General features: G+C 37.3%; 5 protein-coding genes and 1 non-coding gene across 7 annotated transcripts; 2 read left to right on the top strand and 4 right to left on the bottom strand.

Moving 5' to 3' along the window:
* Positions 1-1,691: 1,691 nt before the first annotated feature.
* LOC100186283 (uncharacterized protein C7orf26 homolog) lies at positions 1,692-4,759 on the bottom strand. Its single transcript, XM_002128188.4, has 10 exons — positions 4,601-4,759; positions 4,441-4,536; positions 4,067-4,203; positions 3,859-3,943; positions 3,477-3,637; positions 3,296-3,410; positions 2,792-3,025; positions 2,286-2,490; positions 2,152-2,191; positions 1,692-2,071 (listed from the first exon to the last, which is right to left on the bottom strand). Exons 1-10 carry the CDS (start codon positions 4,664-4,666, stop codon positions 1,990-1,992), a joined length of 1,221 nt encoding a protein of 406 aa, XP_002128224.1. The 5' UTR covers positions 4,667-4,759; the 3' UTR covers positions 1,692-1,989.
* A 790-nt stretch (positions 4,760-5,549) lies between these two features.
* LOC100179207 (uroporphyrinogen-III synthase-like) lies at positions 5,550-6,891 on the top strand. The gene has a single exon (XM_002128435.5). The coding sequence runs from the start codon at positions 5,957-5,959 to the stop codon at positions 6,710-6,712; it is 756 nt and encodes a 251-aa protein (XP_002128471.1). The 5' UTR covers positions 5,550-5,956; the 3' UTR covers positions 6,713-6,891.
* Positions 6,892-7,032: 141 nt separating this feature from the next.
* On the top strand, positions 7,033-12,345 carry LOC100183912 (solute carrier family 2, facilitated glucose transporter member 8-like). The gene is made up of 11 exons (XM_002128575.5): positions 7,033-7,225; positions 7,544-7,709; positions 8,027-8,143; positions 8,510-8,599; positions 8,972-9,071; positions 9,789-9,946; positions 10,098-10,286; positions 10,568-10,673; positions 10,735-10,830; positions 11,028-11,221; positions 11,595-12,345. The coding sequence occupies exons 1-11, from the start codon at positions 7,167-7,169 to the stop codon at positions 11,784-11,786; spliced, it is 1,467 nt and encodes a 488-aa protein (XP_002128611.2). The 5' UTR covers positions 7,033-7,166; the 3' UTR covers positions 11,787-12,345.
* Positions 12,346-12,519: 174 nt separating this feature from the next.
* Positions 12,520-14,976, bottom strand: LOC100181539. Its single transcript, XM_002128121.5, has 2 exons — positions 14,185-14,976; positions 12,520-14,102 (listed from the first exon to the last, which is right to left on the bottom strand). The coding sequence occupies exons 1-2, from the start codon at positions 14,189-14,191 to the stop codon at positions 13,507-13,509; spliced, it is 603 nt and encodes a 200-aa protein (XP_002128157.1). The 5' UTR covers positions 14,192-14,976; the 3' UTR covers positions 12,520-13,506.
* Positions 14,977-17,771: 2,795 nt separating this feature from the next.
* Positions 17,772-19,236, bottom strand: LOC100187150. Of its 2 annotated transcripts, none has more exons than XM_002128055.5 (2): positions 19,094-19,236; positions 17,772-18,977 (listed from the first exon to the last, which is right to left on the bottom strand). In XM_002128055.5, the coding sequence occupies exons 1-2, from the start codon at positions 19,101-19,103 to the stop codon at positions 18,163-18,165; spliced, it is 825 nt and encodes a 274-aa protein (XP_002128091.1). In that variant the 5' UTR covers positions 19,104-19,236; the 3' UTR covers positions 17,772-18,162. The 2 variants fall into 2 exon arrangements, with proteins under 2 accessions (XP_002128091.1, XP_026691754.1); XM_026835953.1 differs by having other exon boundaries at positions 17,772-18,981; positions 19,095-19,206.
* A 1,153-nt stretch (positions 19,237-20,389) lies between these two features.
* trnan-guu lies at positions 20,390-20,463 on the bottom strand. The gene has a single exon. It is a non-coding gene; the product is annotated as a tRNA-Asn (tRNA).
* Positions 20,464-24,224: the final 3,761 nt, after the last annotated feature.

Below are 24,224 nucleotides of genomic sequence, written 5' to 3'. Positions count from 1 at the left end.
TATATTTAAAATGTTTATCTTAGCATTGTGTATGCAATGCTTCATACACCATATCAGCGCTGTTTTTCTTATTCTCCAAAAGCATTCAGCCCGATACAGTGGCCTCACATGGTCTCCAACAATAACTGTTTTTGTACAGGCTGTTGTAAAAACACGAGCGACGTGAGTGAAATGCGTACACAGTGACCTTATGCACTTTAACGTAGAAATACATAACATTCACATAAGCTTAATCATGGCCCACTAAAGATATAGTAGGGTGGGAGAAGTTTGGACACCTTTTCATTCTACTTTCTCGTCACATTTGGTAGTAAACTAAGAAAATTCAAATAACCATATAACTGTATCCTCCGACTCTCATAGACCGTTGTTAAATGTTTAAAACACGATCTAAATATTTGGTTTTTACGTGCTAAAGGTGTCCCACCTTCCCCCACCCTACTATATGTTTAGTAAGCCATGGCTTAAATAAGCTACTAATTCTGTAGCTCTGATAAATCCGAAAGATTTGCATTTCCTGCACTGAGGCTATAAAATAAGTATCTCTTTCAATTAAATTAAACATAATTTTGCAACAGCTATCGTTAAGTACAGTAGGGTGGGGTAAGATGGGACACCTTTCATTCCATTTTCCCGTCCCACTTGGTAGTAAACAAAGAACATTTAAAAAATTTCAAAACGGTAACTTTACGACTTCTATAGACCGTTGTTGATTGTTTAAAATGCGATCAGGATATTTGACTATTTCGAGCTGAAGGTGTCCCATCTTTTCCCACGGTACTTTAAGTATAATAACTTCGACAACAAAATCTCGTTGTAAAATAACCTACACTAAATAAACTACAAAATCTTCAAACAAAAATTGTAAGTTCGAATGTAACAAGAAATTTGCGTGACCTTAAAATACAGTCCCAACGCTTAATTAAGAATAAATCACGCAACTGCATCCTTCAATGCGGAATAGATTAAAATACCCACACAAAATGATCCGCCTACATGCTATATAGAGACCCGAGTAAACCGCACGCCAACATAGTCACGTTGCTCTACGCTGAAGAATGTAAATTTAATTTGTTATTGATCGCATTTGGTAAACGGTTAATCTATTGTAATACAGATTATTTTTTAGCAATGGCAATATTCACAAGTTTTGATATAAATTATGACTTTCCTGGCTCTTTTTTATTGTTAGGTAAATATAACTATACCCCTAATGATTTATAGACTCAGAACATTAGCCCTTTAGACGTGCTCGCCTAACAATGGTGTAACATAATTGTCTTATTCACATAGCATCTACACAGAATATCTAAGACAATGCAGGATATAGTCGTGCATCAGCAACCGCTGTGCTATTGGTTGCGTTAACGGTTTAGGGCGGTCCATGGCAGACAGGAAGTATCGTCACTTGAAAGGAAATGACATCATGCCCAACTCCACCATACACCAGTATATTATGTAGTATAGGCTTGGCGCCCATTGGTAAGTAACACGTCATGGATTTCTCTTCAACATGAGAGTGTATACAACTCAGTTTCTACCGTCGTCACATTACACGCATTGACTTGCACCTATATTGTGACGTACTTAACCTGTTCTGCAGCGCCACAAGTGGCTAACAACACCGATTGGAATATACACTGTTGTTCTAACAGAGCAGACCACTTTGTTCTTAACAATTATGAACAGAATAAAGAATAATATGTTTATTTCACCATTTCGAAACTGCGGACCAGGGAACAGCACACACATTACACTTATTGGACTAAGTATAAGTATTTATGCCAATCCATATGGAACTACATTTTCAATCAACCACATAGTAGTGTAGCAATTAGATCTGCGCAAGTTGGTATAATCCTTTAATTCCATATGGCTAAATTCCTTGTCATGGGTGAAGTCCTTGTTAACGACCTTGGAATACACCATATTTGGCTCATTACCCTAGTACCCTTGAACATGAAGATATGCATATGGAGTACATTGACATTAATAACTTTGTGCGATGTCCATTGGAACTTCATCCACAGATGATCTGCGAGCTGAACCGTACGCAACCAGTTCAAGAAGCCTAAGTAATGACAATTTCTGTTTACTGCTATACAACAGTATTATTGCATGGAAAATGCTGCAAGTAAAGTTCAAATTTACCTTGTCTTAGGCAGAGGATCTGAAAGGCTTTGAAATTGATCTGGAAAACAATATACAGCAGAATATATAAATTGGAAATCAAGTATCTATTAAAAGACGAAGGATGCTACAAGTTTTACAATAGCAAATTTCACCTTTAGTGCAGTTAAGAACTCTCATGGTCATGCCTACTTGACAAATTTGTGAGAATCGGTTGATTGACAGCTCGGTTGGACTTCCTGCCTTTGGTTTATCGGAATCTGGACACAAGGTCATGAGGTCACCAATCAGGGAATGAACCTGGGGTTTTCCCCACAACTGGAGGTCGGGATTCCCCAACACTGATCCTTTTGCAATGGCCTGCAAGTTATAACATTACTATGACACTGCTGTAAACAAAGTTAAAAAATAAAACCCTGTTATAATACTGTAGAATAAGATGGAATATTGGCAGCTCCTAAATTTCACACTTGCTGATTGTGTTTAGAACAATTGCAACTCTCTTTCAAGAGTCGCGGGGCTATGGTTTTATAGTTCCGTAAATATTCTTATTTATTACAAAACGGAAAGAGAAAAAAGAATGAAATGTCCCATATTACCCCACCCTATTTTATATAAGTAGGTTAATAAACATTGACGTATTTTAAAAGTAAAACTATACCTTCAGTGCTGGTTTGGAAGCTAAAAGTGCTTTCAGTAGTGCATAGTGTAATTTGGAATGTAGAGTATAATACGAAACATCATCTTCAGTTAAAACTTCCATTTTGTTTTGACTACCTTGGTCGGAAAAAGGAAGTTTCACGCTCCACTGGATTAAACCATCGAGTGGTGTAAGTGCAAGACTGTCAGGTAAAGTTTGCGTTGCTTTTATCACAGTTCTCCATAATTTGTCCATCTAAAATATAGATGCCTTTTAATACAAAGAAATTACTTCTGTTACTTCTGCTGTCAGTCATAACATAAATAACATTTCAACAGCTTAAAAAAACTGCCTAAAATCGGAAATACACTACTTTTTTCTGCCAACCTGCGGACGAAACGTCAGAAATGCACTACATTTTTTATACCAGATGAGACGTTGAAAAGTTATTTACATTATGCCTGGTAGCAGAAGTAACAGCTTATTAATACTGTGGTTCAAAATAATGTACAACAGCTTTGGTACCTGGGTTGCAGTACTGAAACATAAAGTAGGTTCCGTTAATAACCAATGTTGAACAACATCTAATACTTGGAGTTCAGGAAATCTTTGCAACTTTGCCTGTGCCCTATCTCTTGCCCTGAAAAAGTATGTGTTTTAAAGGTACTGTGAAAATAGCACATATGGCATAAGAAAAAGTATTTACATCATGGTGTAGTTGGAGGTCAGAGCTATGGTAAAGACGCAGCAAAACCGAGGGCTAACTTCCAAGCAAGATTTCAACTCAATGGTCCCGTTCTTCTGCAGTGTACAGTAGTCTTCAATCAAACTCATCACCAAATGAATGGCATGAGATTTATCACAGCTCTGTGAGAAAAAAGAAAAGAGGATCATTGCTGCCACTATTGTGTATGTTTCTCATTGATTCATCATTGCTGCCACTATTGTGTATGTTTCTTTGGGCAAGACAATTAATGGCAATTGCTGCAACCCAATGGTCACTGATGGGTTGTTCAAATTGCCAGCCACAAATAAAACATAGTTATGTTAGATTTCAGACTAGTGCAGTAGTGCTACAGACTTTTTACCTTCATCCACAAAGCTGCACATTCTAACACAGCACTGGCTTTTGCTGCAATTCCAAGTGAGACTAGTTTGCACAGCACCTCACGTCTGTTTAAAATTAATAGTGTTTTCAGTGGAATATATTGTATACTACTTATGAATTTTACTACTTAAAGATGTTGTTTCATATATATAGGAGCCTATGCCTCTATGGTATACAAATGAACATACCTATACATTTGTGCACTTTCTCTAGCCATCGAAAACAAAGCTTCAAACACCCTGTAGCGAACATATTCGTGCTTTTGTTGTTGAAGGTACATACACAGCTCATCTATAAGCTCAAGTTCTTCTACTGGTGTTAAGACCTGATGTTGGTGGTGTAAATTTATATTACACAGTATATGTACTATTTCTATGTTTGTACAATGTGACAGAATATGTTACAGTAACCACGCGTTCGATGCCATTATTCTAGAATTACAATGATACAAACAACAGTGTCTTGTCCAGTCTGTAAACTCCAGTCCAGCACTAGAAAGCAGAAGACTATAGGCTTAGGCAGTTTACTTTAAACTAATATATAAAAATATACATCATGTCACCTTTTGTTGTGAAATCCAGTCAACACTGCATTTAAAAATGACATTATCCACTCTTGCAATGGTGCTGTCTTTGCTGAAAGAAGAACCGCTTTGATTCTGAAACAATATACATGTTTAACCCGTAACGTAGCTAAAATTACAACATCAAAACATACGAAACCTTGAATATATTTTCTAGTTTTTGCAAAACTTCCTGGACAGAGGATGTGTACTGTCTCTGGTTCATGTTTTAGCGCACACAAACCACGTCCCATACAAAATGTTTCGATCAAATTTACTTTCAAAACAAACCAGAGACTGCAAACCAAAGTATTTTCCAAAAATAAGTTGCCACAAACGTTGTATTTTTATTATCAGAAACTTTGGTAAAAAAGTATTTTACTTCTTTAAGAATAAATTTTATAGTTTGAAAAAAATAACATAAACTTAATATAAAAAGATTAAAAAAAGAAACATTTTAGAATCATCATTAGTTTCGGTAGTTCTGGGACCAGATGTTGAAGACAAAATTGCATATGTTTTCTTGTTAGTTTAATAGGAATTCAAAGAACTAAATCTATTTAGCAGGCGATGTTGCAATGCTGGTGTAGACTGAGACGGAATATGAGATAAAAAGAAGCCGGAAGAATAGAATAGACGTGTATTTTACGGTATTTTCATGATTATATTTCTGTTCAAGTGTATTTACGTTTACCTTCTTAAATAAACGTAAATTGTATCTAAGTAACCAAGCTCTATTTTAATTTATTGGCGTTTAATTATATTAGTAATCAGGTGAACCAAATCATCCAAATGTATTTGTATATTCGTATATTGTTTATATTGTAATTTTTGATTTTTATCTAATTTTCTATACAGTAGGATGGGAAAGATGGGACACCTTTAGCACATAGCATTCGAGTAAACCGATTCAAACAATTAACAATGGTCTATGGGGGTCGTGGGGATACGGTTTTATAATTCTTTGAATGTTGTTTGTTTACTATTACTACCAAATGGAACGGAAAGAAAGAATGAAAATGTGTCCCATCTTCCCCCACCCCACTAGTAGGGTATATATATATGGTTGAAATATATATGATTGAAAATTTAATTACATTTTGTTAGATTGTTAAAACACTTCTGTAATGAGCGTTCAAGCTAAATTGGCTGCAATACCTGATGTAAAAATTGAAACAGGAACTTTTAAATACATTCAAATTAAAGTCAGCTGTAAAGGTTCGGAAAAAATAATAATTTGTGGTTTGGTGGAAGCGGAATACCACGCGGACATTTTTGACGAAGAAAGTCCGAAAATTGAAGCTTTGGGTTTCGATACCATTTGCATTGGTGGTGGTCGAATAAAGCACGAACCAAGCAGTAAAAAGATCGTTGTTTATGGATATTCTGTTGGCTTTGGTAGAGCTGAACATAGCATAACAGTTGACAAGTTAAAACAACATTATCCAGGCTACAATATCACCTGGTCTAATGAAGGCTATTAATTATATGATTTAGGTAACCTTTTCGGGAAATCATGAAGATTGTATTAATGCGAGCTTCAACTGGCTGTAATGATGAGTATGTTAATACTCTCAACAAAATTGGTGATGTAACTTCTATTCCAGTTCTTTCTTTTAACTTCTGTAATTGTGACTTAATTAAAGATGCAATTTCAGCACCAGATTCTTGGTCTGGAATCATATTTACAAGCAAGCGATCTGTTGAAGCTGTACAGCTGTCTCTGGATACACCACTGTCTGAATTATGGGCTTCAAAACCTTGTTATGCTGTGGGAGAATCTACTGCAAAGATGGCTGAGAATTTAGGATTTATCAGCAAAGGTGGGAACAGTGGAAATGCTCAAGTGCTTGCGGAACTAATTGTCCAAGAGCAGAAGTTAGTAAACAATCAACCACTATTGTTTATATGTGGACAGTTAAAAAGGGAAACTCTTCCATCTGTTTTGACCTGCAATGAAATACCATTCCACACCATAACAGCATACGAAACTGTTAAGAATCCAGTCGTTGATGAAGCAGTTCAAAGTTATGTTGAAGTGAATGGCTCACCAGATTTTATTACCTTTTTCAGTCCATCAGGTCATCGGTTCTGCTTTAACACATGGCAATCTGCCCTGAAGGGAGACTTCTCTGCAACAAAAATCGTTGCAATTGGTGAAACAACTGCACATTCATTTGCAAGCCAACCAGATATAAGTGTAGTAACTGCAGAAAGGCCAAACCCAGAAAGTCTATTTAAAATCATAAAAGCAAATTGTGAAAGCTCTTAGTTTATTTAAGTTTTTATTATACCTGTATTTATATTCATTTACTAATGTTGAGTTGTATTACATGACTAAAATACAAAGAGGTTGTCATTTTGGTAATGTGTATTCTGTATTGTAATGCATATTACAGCATGCAGCTTCATGACCTATATACAAACATCAATAAATCATTTATTGCCCTACTGTTGCTGACTTGTGTATTTGCTCGTGATCGTAACATGCATATTTTCAGAGTAGGCTTTCTGTATGGTTTAAAATTTGCAATGTATAAGTCCAGAGTTCATGTTAAATTTATATTTCATTTCGACTTTTATCTTCAGAAACCATGTTAGCTTTAACCCTGTAAATAGCTGGAATAAAGCAAAGACTTTTGTGGTTTGGATATAGCTGCAGCAAAGCATTTATTAAACCACAAGTCCTAATTCATATCTTAAACCTGTGTTACTGATTCTGCAGCATGGAAGACAGCAATGAAAATATTGAATCAACAAGATTGTTAAAAGACAGGAATTATGAGTAAGTTGCTTATCTGTGTAATTATAACTTAATCTCAATAAGTAAGGTTACAGTCTTCTTTTTGTTGGATATTTTTGTGTATTTAGTATTACATGTTTATCCTTGTATTGGTTAAATTGTGTTAACTAAGAGTCAGATATTAAATGTTTAGATTGGTTTGTAAGAGTAACGCTTCTCAACAGTTCTGTTGCTAAATAATAAATCTTCCTTCTATTCAGTAAACTTTGTAGTCATAGCAAAGGGCTTAATTAAGATGACGTTTTAACTGACAAGGGTAATTCCTTCTTTTCTATATTACACACCTAATTTTCATTGCAGTGATGGAAGCAAAATCCCTGTCTTCATATACTCTGGCATCATGATTTTAGGTGCAGTTAGTACAGGAACGGTGTTGGGTCTCTCAGCTCCTATGATACCTCTCATGCAAAAGGATAATTCCAGCAACGCCATTCATGTGGGAACTTCAGAAGCTTCATGGATTGGTGTAAGTTTAGGATTAAGATAATATAATATTATTTATTGTGTTTGTATATATTGTATATCGACAACATAAGTTCCAACTTATTTACAAAGTTGAACTGGATATATTATAGCCTATATATATTATTACATTGTGAACTGTTTTTTTTTTCACTGTCGTTTGCCGTTTTTTTTTTTTTGTTAAAACAAACTATATGTTTGTTGAAGACATATTAATAGTTGAAGTAGCCGACTCTATTATTATTATTGGTCTGTTTCAAAAGGGTTTATAGTTATATGTCACCTGCCAGACACCCCTAACTTTACCCCTTATGTTTACAGTCCCTGCTGATGTTGGGAGGTATGGTAGGTGGTGGCTTTGCTGGATTATTTATGCAACATTTTGGAAGGAAAGCGACAGCGATTGTATCAGGTGTACCCTACATTGGAGGACTTCTGGTTAGTTTTTAAACTTTTCCAGGACCTTTTTCAGTATATTATATTTAAAAGTATAGCCTATGTATGGTTCTTTCTTTAATTCACAGATATTTGTTCTGCATCCTACTTAGGGTTTTTTAAGACTTGCGGGTGGAATGCAAACATTTAGCAATCTCATTTTGTTCTGGTAATATTTTTTAATAGCATGTAAGTCTGTATGGTTTTTACACATTGTAGTAGGGTTCTACTTTGACTAATTTTATCTAGTTGACATACTTTCAACATTTTCTAATTTAACGATCTTTTTTATTGTGTCTACTGTTTAACGTATCTAACAAATCTATTTTTAATCATTGGACCCTATTAATTTGTACCACAACTTTGCAGCTTATCTCATTTGCTACAAATATTTGGATGGTATATGCTGGGAGGGTGATAACTGGAATTGCCATGGCTTTCACATCACTTGTGGTCCCTGTAAGTCCCTACTTTACACCACATTGCACATTAAAGTTTTTGGCACAAACATCTGAGGCACAATCACATATATATATATTAATATATATCACAAGAATTGTTTACGAATATTTATGTTCAGCAATATTGAAATAGACAAGAGTATGCTTGTTGTGGCAAGATAGGCATTCATATAACCTGTAAAGGGCAATTTAGAGTATTCGTGCTGTGAACTTTTGCGCATGTAGTAGCCTATGTTACCTAACGCGAATTGGAATAATTGGAGTAACACATGAAAAAAGTTGTTTAGCGTGGCCTGTTTGCGAAACCCATTGTAAGAGACATATGATATGTCGTATGTAAATATTGCATTGGATTTACCATTTTATTTAGACCTATGTAAGTGAGATATCAACCAAAGGTCTACGTGGGCTGCTTGGTTCAGGAAACCAACTGGGAATCACATTTGGTGTATTTCTGGCTTACGCAGCTGGTTGGTATATTTGTATGCAAGTTAATTTACTAATGCTGCTTGCTTAGTCAACAAGGTGCCGTTGATTCTGTTAGTTTTCCTTTCATTTTGCATGTAAGCAATCATTTGTGTTGTAGCTGGTATAATTTGTTCATGTGGTAAAACAGTAGTTATGTTATGCAGTGGACAAATACTCTGTAGTTGTAAGAAGTGGTTTGCGTAGTTGGTATTGTAGCTTGGCATGCAGTAGTTTTTGCTAGTCTGTCAAAGCTTTAATTTTGCAGACCCATTTTCTTCCTAATCTTGGTTTTAAAAAAGTTTTTCAAAGTAATTATGATCTGTAGTGCATACTACGTTGTGCTAGTTACCCACTAAGTTGTTCGTAGTTTCAAATTGCATCTACTCTAGTTTTGCATCTAATATTTAGATCCTCATTATATCACTAACACCTAATCCTGTGCCACCATCCCGGCATGCTGGGGTAATCATTCATTTTATGATTTAAAACCAATTAGACATGTTAACTTCAGCTACTATCCTCATTATCATTTGATCAGAATAACACTTTTCAATCATGTATTTTAGGCATGGCAGCACACAAATTAACAATCATGCGTATGTAATACATTATTAGTAGTATATTAAACAACATAAACTAATTTAAAACAACAACTCTGTACATGTTTCCTAAACAAAATATCCAGTACTGTTTAAAAACTTATATTATGTTTTTAATAGGACAGTTACCATGGCGTATGCTGCCACTGTTTCTCGGTTGTGTGCCTGTAGTGTTCGTGTTTGCTTGTCTCTTTATACCAGAAGCACCTCAGTATCTCATCTTGGATAACAAGCCTATTGAAGCTGCCATCTCACTGCAGAAAGTTCGAGGAAAAAATGTAATTTTGTCCTGTATGGCTTCTTAGTTTTATTTCATCGACTTGTTTTCATTTTGCTCCAAATGGTCGTGTCTGCTCGAATTGAGATCTTTTTTGTTTACTTGCCCTTAATTCGGTGCTTGATCTATTTAATACAAGCTCCAATGCACAGACCAACATTCAGCGTGAGTTGGAGGGAATTCGGGATAGTTTGAACGCAAACGCTCAATCTGCATCCTGGGTTGAAATATTCACCACTCCTTCTATTCGGTGGCCTCTTTTTCTCAGTGTGTTAGCAATGTTCTTGCAGCAGTTCAGTGGGATCAACTGCGTCATGTTTTACTTTCATACCATTTTTGAGGCAAGGCTTTGCATGAAAATAATTCCTTTAAATTCACCATACAACAAGCATGGTAGAAGATTGGTACAAACAAGACATGGTCCATCCACATAAAAATTCTATTGCTATGGGGTTAAATACTTGGTCAATTTGTGGTAGTTAACGCCTGTAATACATCAAGTTACACTTCCAATACATTGGTATATACTTGTACTTTACCTTATTAAACAACTGTCGTTGCCTGCCATGCGAGGATAAATAAGTTACATTTATTCTTTTTCTGACAAATACTTTATTTAAAGACTGCTGGTTTCAAGACGGCTACACAGTTGTACATGGCCTCTTTGCTGGTGTCTGGGATACAAGTTGTTTTTACTGCCGTGTCGTGCCTGCTTATTGATCGAACTGGTTCGTTAATCTGCTAAGCAACATTGGGTTTTCTTCTAAATGACTATTATTTTCTTATTAGGGCGCCGTGTGCTTCTTGGCTTTAGTGGAGGTGTTATGGCGTTGAGCATGGTTGCTTTTGGTTTATACTTCCAACTTACTTATGCTGGACACAAAGGTATGTCATCCAAATCCTACATACATTACAGAAGCAAATAATTTTGACAGCAGTTTAGCTGCATAAGCCTTTGTGTTTTACAATAGAACTCAAGGTACCGGTGCCAAAAATCATTTTGACAGCAGTTAAGCTGCTTGAACTTCTGTTTTTGGCAATAGAAGTCACTGTTCCTGTACTAGTAAAACCTACTTTTCCAGGAAACCTTAACTGGCTGGCACTGTCCAGCATGATGGTTTACATCGTGGCATTTTCACTTGGTTTGGGTCCTATTCCTTGGGTGTTAATGGCAGAGCTGATACCTCTTCGTGGAAGAGCCAAATGTGGGGGTCTAGTCACAACTTTTAACTTGTTCTTTGCATTTATAACCACCAAAGAATTCCAGGACTTAGTTGTAAGTTTTCTGTCAGTACCTTCTTATTCATTAACCTGGCCTTTAGTTTTTGTGGTCAATTCTAAACCAGAGGATATGGGTTTAGGGCTACACACTGTCACTTAGTGGGTGTGTGTCCTTGATTAAGCATCTTTACAATAATTTCTTTATTTCAGAGGTGCTCTATGGGTTTTGTGCATATTGTAAAGCTATAAATAAAAATCCATAATTCACTTACAAAGTTTAAAATGTGGTGATTCAACAGCGGACACAAGGTGTCTGAAACAACAACTACTGTTGTCCCTCCATGCGAGGATTCATAATTTACATTCGTTCCTTCAATTGGTGGCTCAGATCTTAAAATTGTTGCTTATTTTCTCTATTTTCCTACCAGAAAGCTACCTCAAGTCAAGCAACGTTTTGGATGTTTGGTGGTGTATGCGCCACCATTATCCTATACGCCGTTTTCCTCTTGCCTGAAACCAAGGGCCGAACGCTTGAAGAGATCGAACAACATTTTCAGCGACACGAAATTTACGAGTCGCTAGACGGCGCAACGAAGCAAGATATCGCTCCCGCAACATAACTTCAATCAAAATTTACCCGAATAACATTTAAGCGCATTCATTCATACTGCGTAAATTGATTGACCAGTTACACCAGTTGTTGCATAATGTTTATTTCGCATTTGATATCTCAGGACAAAAGTGTTATGTTTTTGTTTTTAACGTTTTTAAAAACCCACTCAAGAGTTGCTGGTAGTACATACGTGTTTTATTGCCTGTGATATCTCGCTAACTGTGGGGAAGTACGTTAGTGGTGAGATGACGTACCTGCACTGATTAATTTCCTGTTATTTCATCACCGGTTGTTTGATATTTCTTAAAATTGTGGCTTTGCTGTTTACTACGCGAGAAATTAGATAACATTGGTTAAACCCGTACGTAAATTCTAATAAAATCACGTCTGTGATCGATTAAAAAGGGTATTTTTTACCGTGTATGGCTTTTAACCATTACTTGGTTGTTATTTTATTCTCTTCACTATAATCTGAATCCATTTTTTTGATTTACAAACACCCTGCAGCGTATGCACCATTGTTATATGTTAGTAGTGCAATAAAACATTCGTTACCTTGACGTAAACTCGAGTTGCAAAGCATTAGATACATTTTACGATTTTACATTTACGTGTTCAAACAATTGATTGATCCTGTCAGTTGTTCTTACATTTTACTTTCATACTTCATATACAGAATCCAGTTTGTATTGAGAATTCTAGGAATGGAAATTGACGTTTTGATTGGGTAGATTTTGTCCTGGAACTAATTCTCTATTTGGTATTGTGGACTTTGGCCTCGGTCAGTGACGTTTTGTTTGTTGTGTTTAACGCGGAAATTGTTGTTGTACGCTGAGGAAATTTTTTCTGCATTGTCAGCTATACCTCATTTCCGAGGGCTTTGGCTTTGGTAAATATTACTCAAGGTTCACTTTACTTCCGTGGTATTGACGCGTACTTAACATAGTTACTGTGGGGTAAGTTGGATAAAAGACAGTAAAAGCATTGACTATCTCACCCCAGCCTACTAAGTATAGAAATTGACGTTGGAAAATTTTCATTCATCCTGTCACTGCTTGCTATATTTAAACTGAATAAAAGTCGCAGCAAAAATCGTGCTGCTAAATTTGCTTTCTAAAGTTAGACTGCTGTGAGTCAACACGGCCTCAAAATAACGTTTTATTTTCATGTACTTGTACTATTTTTACAATGGCATCCAGTTTCATTTAACTAACATCGTTTCCTGCCATCGGATGTTACTGTAACCGGTTTCCTACTCGCTTAAGAATAATTTCAATTAATTTATTTCGCGTGACAGCGACAATCGTAAAATACTGGCGTTGTGTTTTATAAACCTTGCACAGTTGTAACTTTGTGGGAATGTTTTTAATTATTTGATTGACCTCAATATTATGGTTTATATCGACATTGTCTTGGCTATAGATCTCGCAACCAATGTGCCACGGCACCAAGCCAGGTCGTCTTTTAGTGATGGACTAAAACCTATTGTCTTCTCTGTTTACATAAAAAACTATAAACGTGGAACAATAAAAAGCATCCGCTATTTTGAAGAGCCAACATATTTTTAAGCCATTTCACTGTTCATATACTGTAGCGTTTTTACAACTTTTATTTAAATTCAAAACAACCTGTTTATTTACAAAAAATGTGTCGTTTTAAAAAGCAAAACAAAATTCGTAAATATGTTTCCGTTTGAATGCTGTACAAAAGTGCATGTCCTTTAATAATCACATATCGATGATTTCCCAGTGCTGTTCCTTTTCTGCATCTCGTGGAAATGTGTATGCTACGTTGTGGGGCCCACGAGTGACGACCAGACTCTGATCCATAGCGGGAATTAACCAACATTTATCCGCGGAGGTATCAGTCTCAAGGAAAAATGCTCTCGGGTCTTTTATTGTGCTCTTTTCGTCGTTATCAATATCAGCAAGATTGACATCTGACTCGAGGAATTTCAGTTTTTTCCCTTTACCCAAGCAGGTAGCGTACTTGTACGTGTCCGGGCCAATTTCGATCCCGAATATGTACACGATTTCCCTTGGAGAAACCAACTTCCAATAGTACAGGTCTGATTGCACTTTCGCTACTTTGACCGTTCGTTTTCCTGTGAGCACATATGATGGCGACTCAGCTCGTGGAAGCTTAAGTTCCACCCTGCAGCGAATCTTTTGGAGCTGATTGATAATTCCGTCCACGCAATCATAGTCTTCCTCCTCGTCAATGCAACTACATTGTCCGTCGCTGCTGTCGCCGCAGTATGATGCAGGTCCTGATTCCAAACTTCCTTTTTCTTCTGCTTCAAGTGTATTTGTTTCTTTGGTATCTGGTGGATTCATTCTTTGTTAATCACCATAAAACCTAGCTATTTAAACCTATATACTAAAGCACAGCCATATTACTCGTACCTGGCATGTTGACTTTGTCGGAGTCTTTCTTGTGTCGATGTCGTTTTCGTCTTTATAAAATTCGGTGTGAAGATATGCTGCAAAGTTACTCTACTTATAGTCCCTTCAATGAGGAAGCGTTTACTGCATGTGAAAGCATCAGTTACAGTATTCCCCTTGTCCCAATTTTCTATGGTTAGAGGAAGATAAAAAATAAAGAGTAAAACTACGGGAAACTGTGACGTCAGCTTTCTAGGGAAAATGTTTGTTTAAAGTTTTTGTCGGCCTAAAACAGTAAGTAGCGGCTGGAATCTTCTTTTACAATTTTACCCAAAATTACCCTTTCCCATGTGTGTCGCTGAATTGTGGGTATAAACCGCCTGCTTTGCAAAACGACTTTGTTTTGCTCAGAAACTTAGCAGTTTGCACAATCACCAAATGACGTAATTATTTTACTATTTAAAAACGAAGTCAGTTTAGTGATGCACCTTGATGATATAACACGTCTATATAACGCGCGCCAACTACGGTCATGTTAGTTGTAGCTTAAAATGTCGTGCAGGTTTATTTATAAATGTGTGTCATGTCACACTATATAAGTGGAAACACCGTGTGAAGTAAATACAACAATACGCACTTCCGTAACTCAATTTATTGCCGGAACTTGCATTATTTTGTAAACAAACAAAAAAAACTTTTTATTCACTTTTCTCGTCTCATTTGCTAGTAAACAAAGAACGTTTATTAAAGAAATATAAAACTGTATCCACACGGCTCCCATATACACGATCATGGCAATTATGTAATAGAGTATAGTAGGGTGGGGAAAGATGGGACACTGTATATTAGGGTGGGGAAAGATGGGACACCTTTTAACTCTGTTTCCCCGTCCCATTTAGCAGTTAACAATAAACAATCAACCATATTTATAAATCTATATCTTCACGGCTCCCATAGACCGTTGTTAATTGTTTAAAATACGATCAGGATATCTGGATATTATGTGCTAAAGATGTCCCATCTTCCCCCACCCTACTATATAATTAAGCTATTTACGTTACATGGAATTTTTTACACTTCTATACCTCATCATACGTATGTTTTACAATGTATTTTTAGAATCTTTAAATTTGGAAAACAATAATGCTGCAGGCAAGACATTGCCACGTCATTTAATTGTTTTGTCAATTCGCCCCAGGGCTTGACTTTTATTTTTGGCCTAATTTTACGTAATACCGAATCCGCACACTCCATCCGCGGTGTAGACTGACCAGTCGGTATTTTGGTCCTATACCGTTTGTTCTCTTTATTTACTTCCGACACTGCGCTACTATACGCTCAAAATAGAAGGTTCTATTTAAATACGAAACTGCGGTTGTCACTTTGGGTGAAATAACATCTAATATAAAACGATTCGTTGGATTTGGTTTTAGTCGGTTACGTATTTTGTAGCATTTAATCCTGACTGGTATTTTGTTACGAGAATTGTCCAATTTCATGAACACTAAATCAGAGCCATATTGAATGGGTTTATCAATTACTTTGATAAGAAGTCGTCATGTGTATTGGGGTGGGGGAAAATGGGACAACTTTTTGTTCTCTTTTTCCGTTCCAAGGAACAGCAAACAAAGAACATTCAAAGAATTATTAAACCATATCCCCACGACTTCCGTATAGACAAAGTATATTGTTTAAGACACAATCAGAATATTTGGATATTATGTGCTAAAGGTGTCCTGTCTCCCCCCACCCTACTATAAATGTTTCGGCACTTTGATGCGATGTTGTGCAGACAAAGCTAAATTGCACACGATCACCCAGTCTGTCTCCATACATGCGTATCATATAGGCCGAATAAGTTCCCTTCAACCATTGTTTATGATTCACACAACGGTCGCGGACACGCGTCACAATATTATTGAAAACCATCTGCATATTAGGAAATACGATTCAATACCCGTTTAAACTCGTTATTAATATCTAACAATGCATGCAAATTTTTCATGCGTCGACTTTGTTTAATTATTTTGACGTAGACTCCCAGTTACCGAATGCGGGAGCTGAAATAACAATATAATTAATGGTGGCATAAAAGTTTCCTGAAAATGACGTTTTTTCATTATGAACCATATAACGTTTCACGCACTTAACCCATAAACCATAGACGTAAATACCGCATGTTGCGTATATGGGGATGACATTTTAGTCAATCGTCCTACTTTTACGCATCGACGCAACTTTGACAGCCTAATTTAAAATTAATCATTGTGACTTATAAAGACCCCTTTCACGGCGTGTATTGTGTGTGCGTGTGTAATGTGCATTGACGTCATTAGTTTTTATGATTACGCATTGTACGAAACGTAGCAGGTGACAAACGAAACTATAAATCATTGCGACACGTAGCAAAGATGGTGTAAAAGGAATTACAAATGCAAAATACAGACTTGGCAGTAGTAAAAATATTCAACCACAAAGTAAAACGTGAGCTAACTGGGGGACTCATTCATTCCACACTTGGTTAGTTTATGAAATGTAATCGTAGAAATGCCATTTAAATGAAAGCTGTCATTTAAATAAATCAGTTTCCTTGTACAGTAAAAACGTTCGTAATATAGCGTGATTGTAATTTAAATGCGTTTTCAGCACAACGACCAACCATGGTTACATTTGTTGTGACGTTGTGTGTCCAAACCAAGTGTTAAATTACTGGGTTGATTTATTACTGGTATTTTCCTATCATAACACTGTATTCGAGATCGGGTTTAAGTTAGGAGCTTATTGCGGGTATTTCCCCCAGTATAAACCCCTGGGCGCCGCTAATAATCCGCGACATCGCAAGTCACCCATGACGGTCATGATAGCAATTTAAATTGGTTTCCTGTTTCCGGCCCTTATCCTGTTTACCGAACAAATATTCCTTTCTCCTTTTATTGAAAGTCCATCCTGGTTCAAGCGCCTTCAGGATTTTCGGGTATTTTTCCCGAAAAACTATTAAGATCAATTCTCCATCGCTGTTTTTGCCAACGTGGATAGCATCACGATAACACGTGGCCTGGTTTCTCACCCCACGAACATAGTTGCGTTATTGCGTCATCTGTTTCGGTTTTCCACCCGATTACCGATTGAACGTTATTGTTATTGCGTGAAAATGTGATGAAACACTCATGTCACCTTCGGATTCGATACAGTAGCTGCTTTGTACAAATACTAACATCGAAAAATAAAATCTGAAATCGTTTGCTAATTTACGAATAAAAATATGTGTTTAATTTTTCGTGACAGCAGTTGTGTTCACATACGATTTGGTGAACACATGTAGCACCTCTAAAACGAGTAATGCCCTGTATTGTAATATACCGGCTGTTGTATTACTGGTTTATTTTGCCGTAGGGGGTTTCGACTTCATTCACTCTTCACGTTTGCTTCCCACAGCTACTTGTAATTACTGTGTTTGAGGAATGTGTGACGTAGCATACCGCCTCTCCAGGGTGTTGTTTACATTGTGATTCGCTGCGGTATGATTGCCTCTTAAATATGTCTGTCTAAACAAATCAAATATTTCTAAAGCTTTGCTTGGCGAGTAATTACATATGTAAAGCACCCAATTGATGTATACAACAGTATTGTTTATTACAATCATAATATTATTTCGCTAAAGTAAAATGTTCGAAGTACAAAAAAGAAACCTCAGTAACAAACGTGTGAAACGTTTACAAACCACAGCACAGTCTGTGACGTGTTGGCCTGTTTTGCCAAAACTTTTACAAATCGGCTGTCATTGTAACGAGAACTTAGTTTCCCAGTATAGTACATCAGACTAATCTGTGTGGTAAAAAATCATATTCTATATACAGGGACCGATCGTTACTGTGGATATCACCACGTACAAATACACCTAAGTGATGATTGGAAATCACAATAAATAAATAAATAATTAAAAATAAATACATTGAACAACATAGCAAACAGAGGTATTTCACCTTTACCATTGCGGTGTTACAAGGTATTAATAACCCAATTGTCGGTGCTACTATCGAGTGTTTCAGTGTACAACCGATTGTTGGCACCACGGGTAACACCTAGGGTCGGATACATGGCTGGTACTAGTCTGTCATAACCTGACAAGGGGTCAGCTTCCAACTTGAATGCTCTTGGGTCGTTTAGGTCGTCGTTGTTGTCCAAGTCGATTGCGGTCGGTGAAGTAGTGGCCGTGTAGAAACGAACCTTTTCGCTTTCACCGTTCGTTGTCGCATATTTATAATCGCCGTTATAATCGATGCCGAAAACATAGATTACTTTGGTGCTTGATACTAGTTTCCACATAACGAGGTCGGAAACTGTAGTAAGCTGCACCTTTATCGTGCTACTTCCGCTCCATAAATGGCCGTTCAGCCCAACAAGTTCAACTGAACAAGACGTTGGCCCAGTAAAAGAGGTGCTTTCCTCTGGCTCCGTTATCACTGGTTGTCCGATAACTTCTTGCACCAAATCTTTTTCAAAATCTAATTCGTCAGTTAAAAAATTAATGAGTTCGGTTTTCTCGCTTTGGTAGCTAGCACAGAACTTTTCATTTTCTTGTACGATTTTACTCATACTTGATTCTTTATCGAAAAATGCTCCAGTGCCTTTGCTTCCCTTGCTAACTTGTCGTTCGATTCGCATGCGTTGTATTTCTGAAGTGACGGATACACGATGTGGCTTCGAAGATCTGCGTCGTGTCTTCCCAGAGCATTCTTGAACTTTGAGTGGTTGTTGGTTGGTATGGCTATCGTCTTTTCCGCTGAGCTGGTTAGCAATTGGTGAACCGGTTGCTGCGGAGACAAAAAGCAGGTTTTATTGCAATGAAAAGTTTATTTGATAAGAAATAAAACCAGTCTTAAACAGCAGTAATCATTAACAAATAAATCACAAAGGTTTATTAACTCACCACAAAGCATTATAATACGACGTTTAGTTGTCTGAGAAAAATCTGTTACTAATTCTCTCTGTGTTTCAGCTGTTGTCTCGATACTTAGTGTTCTGACTTGTGAGAGCAACCGTGTCTGTATTTAGCTGAAGTGAAATGACGTAATGTAACGCTCCGACGCGCTCACGTGACACGAATATAGTGGGGTTCGTGCGCTCGTTTTCTCAACGGCGTACTTTCCAATGGGCGCACTAGTAGTTTTTTTTAACAAACAAGTGTTTTTAGCTGTTTAAGGTAATTTTGCAAATAGTTTTCCTAATTTGGTATTTAAACTTACTTGCATAAACTTTCTGTCTTGCTTTTCAAATATACATTTAAGTTGCCTTTCCATTGCATACATAAGTCTATATATATGTTGGTTGATTCTGTATCAATTTGTATACTATACAATCAAAGTACTGTGATTAAAGAACGATTTTACTAAAATTCGAAATGATACCAAAAGTCTGTTTCTGAAGGTCGGCGCCTTGTCATTATCCACGTAAGTCGTAACAAGTTGTGAAGTACTGCATATATTTAAATCCTATTTGAACTGTTAAAATTTGAATATACAAATATAAATTTAATTTAGAATGCACATTCGAATATTTATATTTCATTTTACCTGTTTTAATTTGATTACACGCATTATGTTTGCCCGAAACAGCGCAGTTAACTATTGCTGCGATTGTATTTCACTACCCCTTAAAAGGCATTGAAAAGTTTGTTATTTGGTAAAGAGGATGCGTTTTTAACTTGGTTGTTTTGTTTTGGCGTAATCGGGTGTTTAATTAATTGAAATAATAATACCCGACGTTTTATATATGGCCTCCTTGTTGCCACCACGCGACTGAAGTATAAATTAACCATAAAGTGCTTGGTTGTATAGAATGATATCTTTTAAGGTGTTTAAAACTTTGCAGTTAAAAGGCACCAACAATTTATGGTAATTTTTTTAATACCAAATATATCAGGTAATTTGTTTAAAACATACAGCCAGACAGATACGCTTACGTAGTTAGTTTCCGAATAACCAATTTTCACTCACTTTGTACAAGATCACGCAAAAATATGTGAATTAGGTGCAAACAATATCCCATGTTACCCAACAATACTATATACTAGGGTGGGGAAGATGAGAAACCTTTTCCTTCAACTTTCTCGTCCCATGTGGTAGTAAACAAAGAACATTTAAATAATTATAAATCTGTATCTTCGCGACTTTCCCCACAGAACCATAATATTGAAGATGTATAGCCCCCCGAAAAACTAAAAGGTCGTCCCTGGGTGGGCTCGAACCACCAACCTTTCGGTTAACAGCCGAACGCGCTAACCGATTGCGCCACAGAGACAGACGGCTGGTTGAGCGTGAACAAGCAATAATGTCCATTGGGCTGACACATTCGTAATTTTACTTTAACTAATAGACCGGCATATTGGGCACGAGCATGTATATACATCTGTTTTATATGAAAGATTGGTTACAGTTGACAAAATATACCTTGATTTTAGTTTTCTTGCTTTTTTACTTTAATTTTTTTTAACTTTAACCTGTTTCCAATATTTTTTAAATTTTCTTTTAAAAAGAAAATTTGAATAAAAAAGTTTTACTGTCAATGTCACTGAAAATCGTTTTGGTAAATCGTTGTTTTAAACTGGTTTTTGTGGCTATAGTAAACGTCGGTGTAGTTTGTCGCGAGGTGGCGCTCAAGTAACACCACGATTGAATTTATATCGGTTTCTTGGATTTACTAATACCTTAGTATACATACGATCGTACCTATCTTTATCGCGTAATAATAAAAAGAAAAAATTAAGGAATGTCGAATGTAAATTGGAACCACGCCGCAATCTAAGTTAAAACCACTGTTATGTTAAATATCAAGTTCACCCAACCCCTGTATGTTATCACTTGCCACGTTGCTAAGATCTTATCGCTAAATAAAACAGACTTCGTGTTAAGCGAGAATTTCATGAAAAGGCAATTACACTTGACATTCAAGCCCTAGGGAACAAGTACTAACAAAGAATGTTTGTTGCCATTGCACTGCGTTGAAAACTTTCGTTTATTTTGCTTATCTAACCTATTAGTCCGAGTTCAGTGATAAACTACAAGGTTATGACTGCAACATCCGCCAGCGTATAATTTTAGACCTTACAATCCCACAGGGGCGTGAGAACGCTAATTGCGCGCATACAACGGACTGCTTAAGCAAAGCCACTGTTGTGGCCTCCGTTATTATAAAAAAAAACGGTCAAGATGCAGGAGTGGTTGAGGTGTTTTAAGAAGGTGATTTTAAGTTAGCGTGGGTGTGGTTGTATTAAAAAGGTCAAGACAGTTCCAAGTTACGGAGTATTTTGTGCTGTCCGCCCACACGTTCGAATTGCGATCTCGTATGTCATCAGTTGCAGCAGAGTTTCATTAAAACAGAAACCTTTTGAGATATATTGGTGTTGTTTGAATAAATGTTAGCATGCGAATGAACGAACTTGTTAAAAACACATCTATAAGAATACATGATGTATTGTAGGTACCAAGTAACATGCCAAAATAATTAGTATCTGCGAAAACAAGGATATGTGATTTAGTATCCGTTTGTGCGTTTTAGTTTTTGTGCTTTATATTTTCACTTTGGTGCTACGCAGTAAACTACTGGCCCATTACGTAATGTTTACACATTAAAATTTCATTACGTGGTTTTAAATCACGTGAGTGGTGTGACGTCACGGGGACTTTTTATATCCAATTTGTCTTCTCTTGATCTTATATTAGGTTTAAATGCATTAGTTGCTGTGAAAAAATCTATTATATTGGTATCAAAATGCGTACCACGTATTATAACATCACTTTATATTTGTGATTGTCAAACTGGTAACATTAAATGGTTAAAACGCTTAAACAACTCTTGTGAACAACGGTCGAATGTGGCAATCTAACAAAAGAAGTCAAGTGTATGTTAGTAGTAGCCGTTTAAATTCAATTATGGCACACTTACTTTCTTCTGTTTACGACTGTTAAGCACTGGTCAACGATAACAGCCTCGATAGTTAAACACCACTGTACATGTCTCATTAAACCGACGTAGAGTGTCGAGTAGATAATTATTTTACAAGTTAGTATACACGTTTTGACCAGTGTTATATTGGCCATAAAGTGGTAAGCGGTCTCGCGTACAAACGGACCGAAGCGCTTGTCCCAACAACTGTTTCTTGGCGTTTATGACTCGACCAGTGGTTGCTGTTTGCTTAGCCTAGAAAATATTTCGCCGGGACGTTTGGGAGAACTGCTCCAGTTAATTTCGCTAAGTCGTCCGCTCACAATTGTTTCGCAACAATTAGCAATTGTCCGTGCGACCAGAGAATTAAACCAGATAATAAGCGCGGGATCGCGGTCAGCGGTGATCTAGAATTCGAATTAATTGCATGGCTTACCGACGAACCGGCGACCTGTTACTGTCGGACGCGTCCCGTACACTTATAGATGCGATCGTATGTGTAATAGAAATGGCGATGTCGTTCGTGCTGTGGTTTCCGGTGTTGTCCGCCGCGGTGACCAGGCGCTCTCCAGCCTTATATGATGATGTCACTATCGGGTTTATGACCGAGAGATCACTCTGAACTGTCCAGTCGTTCTTTCTCTACATTGAGGTATTGGTAACCACCCTTGTCGATGCGACAACCCGCGTCGTAGTCGTCGCTAATCAAAGTTTTCGGGCGCGCCGTTCTTCAAACATTGTAATACAATATAACGTTCGAATTTAGTCATCTCAGTTGAGCCGTAAATGAATGGTTTGATATGTTATCTTGATTCGTCTGTTTGACCATAGCAAAGTACAAGGAGTTAATGTTTTGTGTAGTTTATTTACTGCTACCACTTCACCAGGTGCGGGATTTAGGGTTGCTTTCCGGGCGTCGTTGTACCGGTGGCAATCATAACACAGCTCAAAGGTCCCGCTTTAATCTTCAAGGAAATGACTGTATTTTGGGGCCGCAGACCACGGGAGCCAAGTCAGCCAGAGATAATGGACTTGACAATGGTTCATGGCCAATATGATGTAAACATGGACGTTTGTGACAGAAAACAGACAAGTGCTAAGCTAACGCCTTAACGTGGACTAGATAGAACAAAGCTATAGCCTGAGACTCTCATTTGTTTTATAAATACCTGACCTCATTCTGTTAGAAGAGAAAGTGCTTAGACTCTTCGCCTCTGTGGTTTCGCGAAACGGAGAGGGTTCAGTTGCTTTCTATTACACCGACAGATCGTCACATTTCGAATTGAGTTTGTATTTCGAAATTATGTTTTGGCGGCGGTGTCGCTTTGCCAATTTTGGGCGATAATGGCCGTCGGGGAATGCGACGTAGCTGGAGAGAGGCTGGGTTCAGTTGAACCAAGCGATATTGAGCAGAAGACGCTCGCCTGGCAGACTTACTTTGAAAATTGAGAGAGAAAGGGCGTGGGGTTTCGCGTTTCTTTCTTGGTGGCGCAAGCAGGCGTTTTTTATCGCCTCGCACATCTCGTGGACGTGAAAAAATGTTCGTTCACTTGTCGCGCAGAGTGGAGAGCGAACAGAGAATCAGTCTTGTAGTCACGTTAGACGTAGAACTGGAACAATTGAGGAAGATTAGCAAAGGAGATCGAGACGATCCCATGGTTATCCGGAAAGCAATAGCGGATTAACCTCCATTGAGACTTGACTTCGAAGCAGTTAGTCGATCTCAACATAGCATGTTACATCAACTGCCTTGTTTAGTCGATCCGATCTAGTTTTAATTGCCAGATTTGCCTTTAAAACTCCGAGCGACACGTTTTTTGGGACAGTTGACGACACACCCGTTTCGCCGGCGGTTATTGTTTTATTGTAATAGAGCGGATACATATTACAGGGTTGTCAGTTTTAATTAGTTGACTTTCTCTACGACCTGGAATGAAAATAGTTTTCGCGGCAGGAAATTGAGAGTTCGCACTTTTGTCTCGTTACATTAAATGCCCTGAGGTGTATTTTGTGCATTAGTTGGTCGCTTGTGGAGTGGAATGTATACGTTAGAGTTAACGTTCTCGATACGGCGATAAAGCCTTTTAACGGTACTTGCCAGAAGTGCTATTTCACGC

Source organism: Ciona intestinalis, chromosome 9 (genome assembly GCF_000224145.3).
Source record: "Ciona intestinalis chromosome 9, KH, whole genome shotgun sequence".
NCBI classification, from domain to species: Eukaryota; Metazoa; Chordata; class Ascidiacea; order Phlebobranchia; family Cionidae; genus Ciona; species Ciona intestinalis.
Note: the sequence above shows the minus strand (reverse complement) of the source record. Positions and strands in the feature narration are given on the sequence as shown.

Coding starts and splice junctions, on each gene's coding strand:
- LOC100179207 (XM_002128435.5), top strand. CDS start 5,957: ATGAAGATTGTATTAATGCGAGCTTCAACTGGCTGTAATGATGAGTAT.
- LOC100183912 (XM_002128575.5), top strand. CDS start 7,167: ATGGAAGACAGCAATGAAAATATTGAATCAACAAGATTGTTAAAAGAC. Junction 10,287..10,567: donor ACTTTCATACCATTTTTGAG/GCAAGGCTTTGC, acceptor CTTTATTTAAAG/ACTGCTGGTTTCAAGACGGC. Junction 10,831..11,027: donor TACTTATGCTGGACACAAAG/GTATGTCATCCA, acceptor CTACTTTTCCAG/GAAACCTTAACTGGCTGGCA.
- LOC100186283 (XM_002128188.4), bottom strand. CDS start 4,666: ATGAACCAGAGACAGTACACATCCTCTGTCCAGGAAGTTTTGCAAAAA. Junction 2,491..2,791: donor CTTCCAAACCAGCACTGAAG/GTATAGTTTTAC, acceptor TATAACTTGCAG/GCCATTGCAAAAGGATCAGT. Junction 2,072..2,151: donor GATCCTCTGCCTAAGACAAG/GTAAATTTGAAC, acceptor GTCATTACTTAG/GCTTCTTGAACTGGTTGCGT.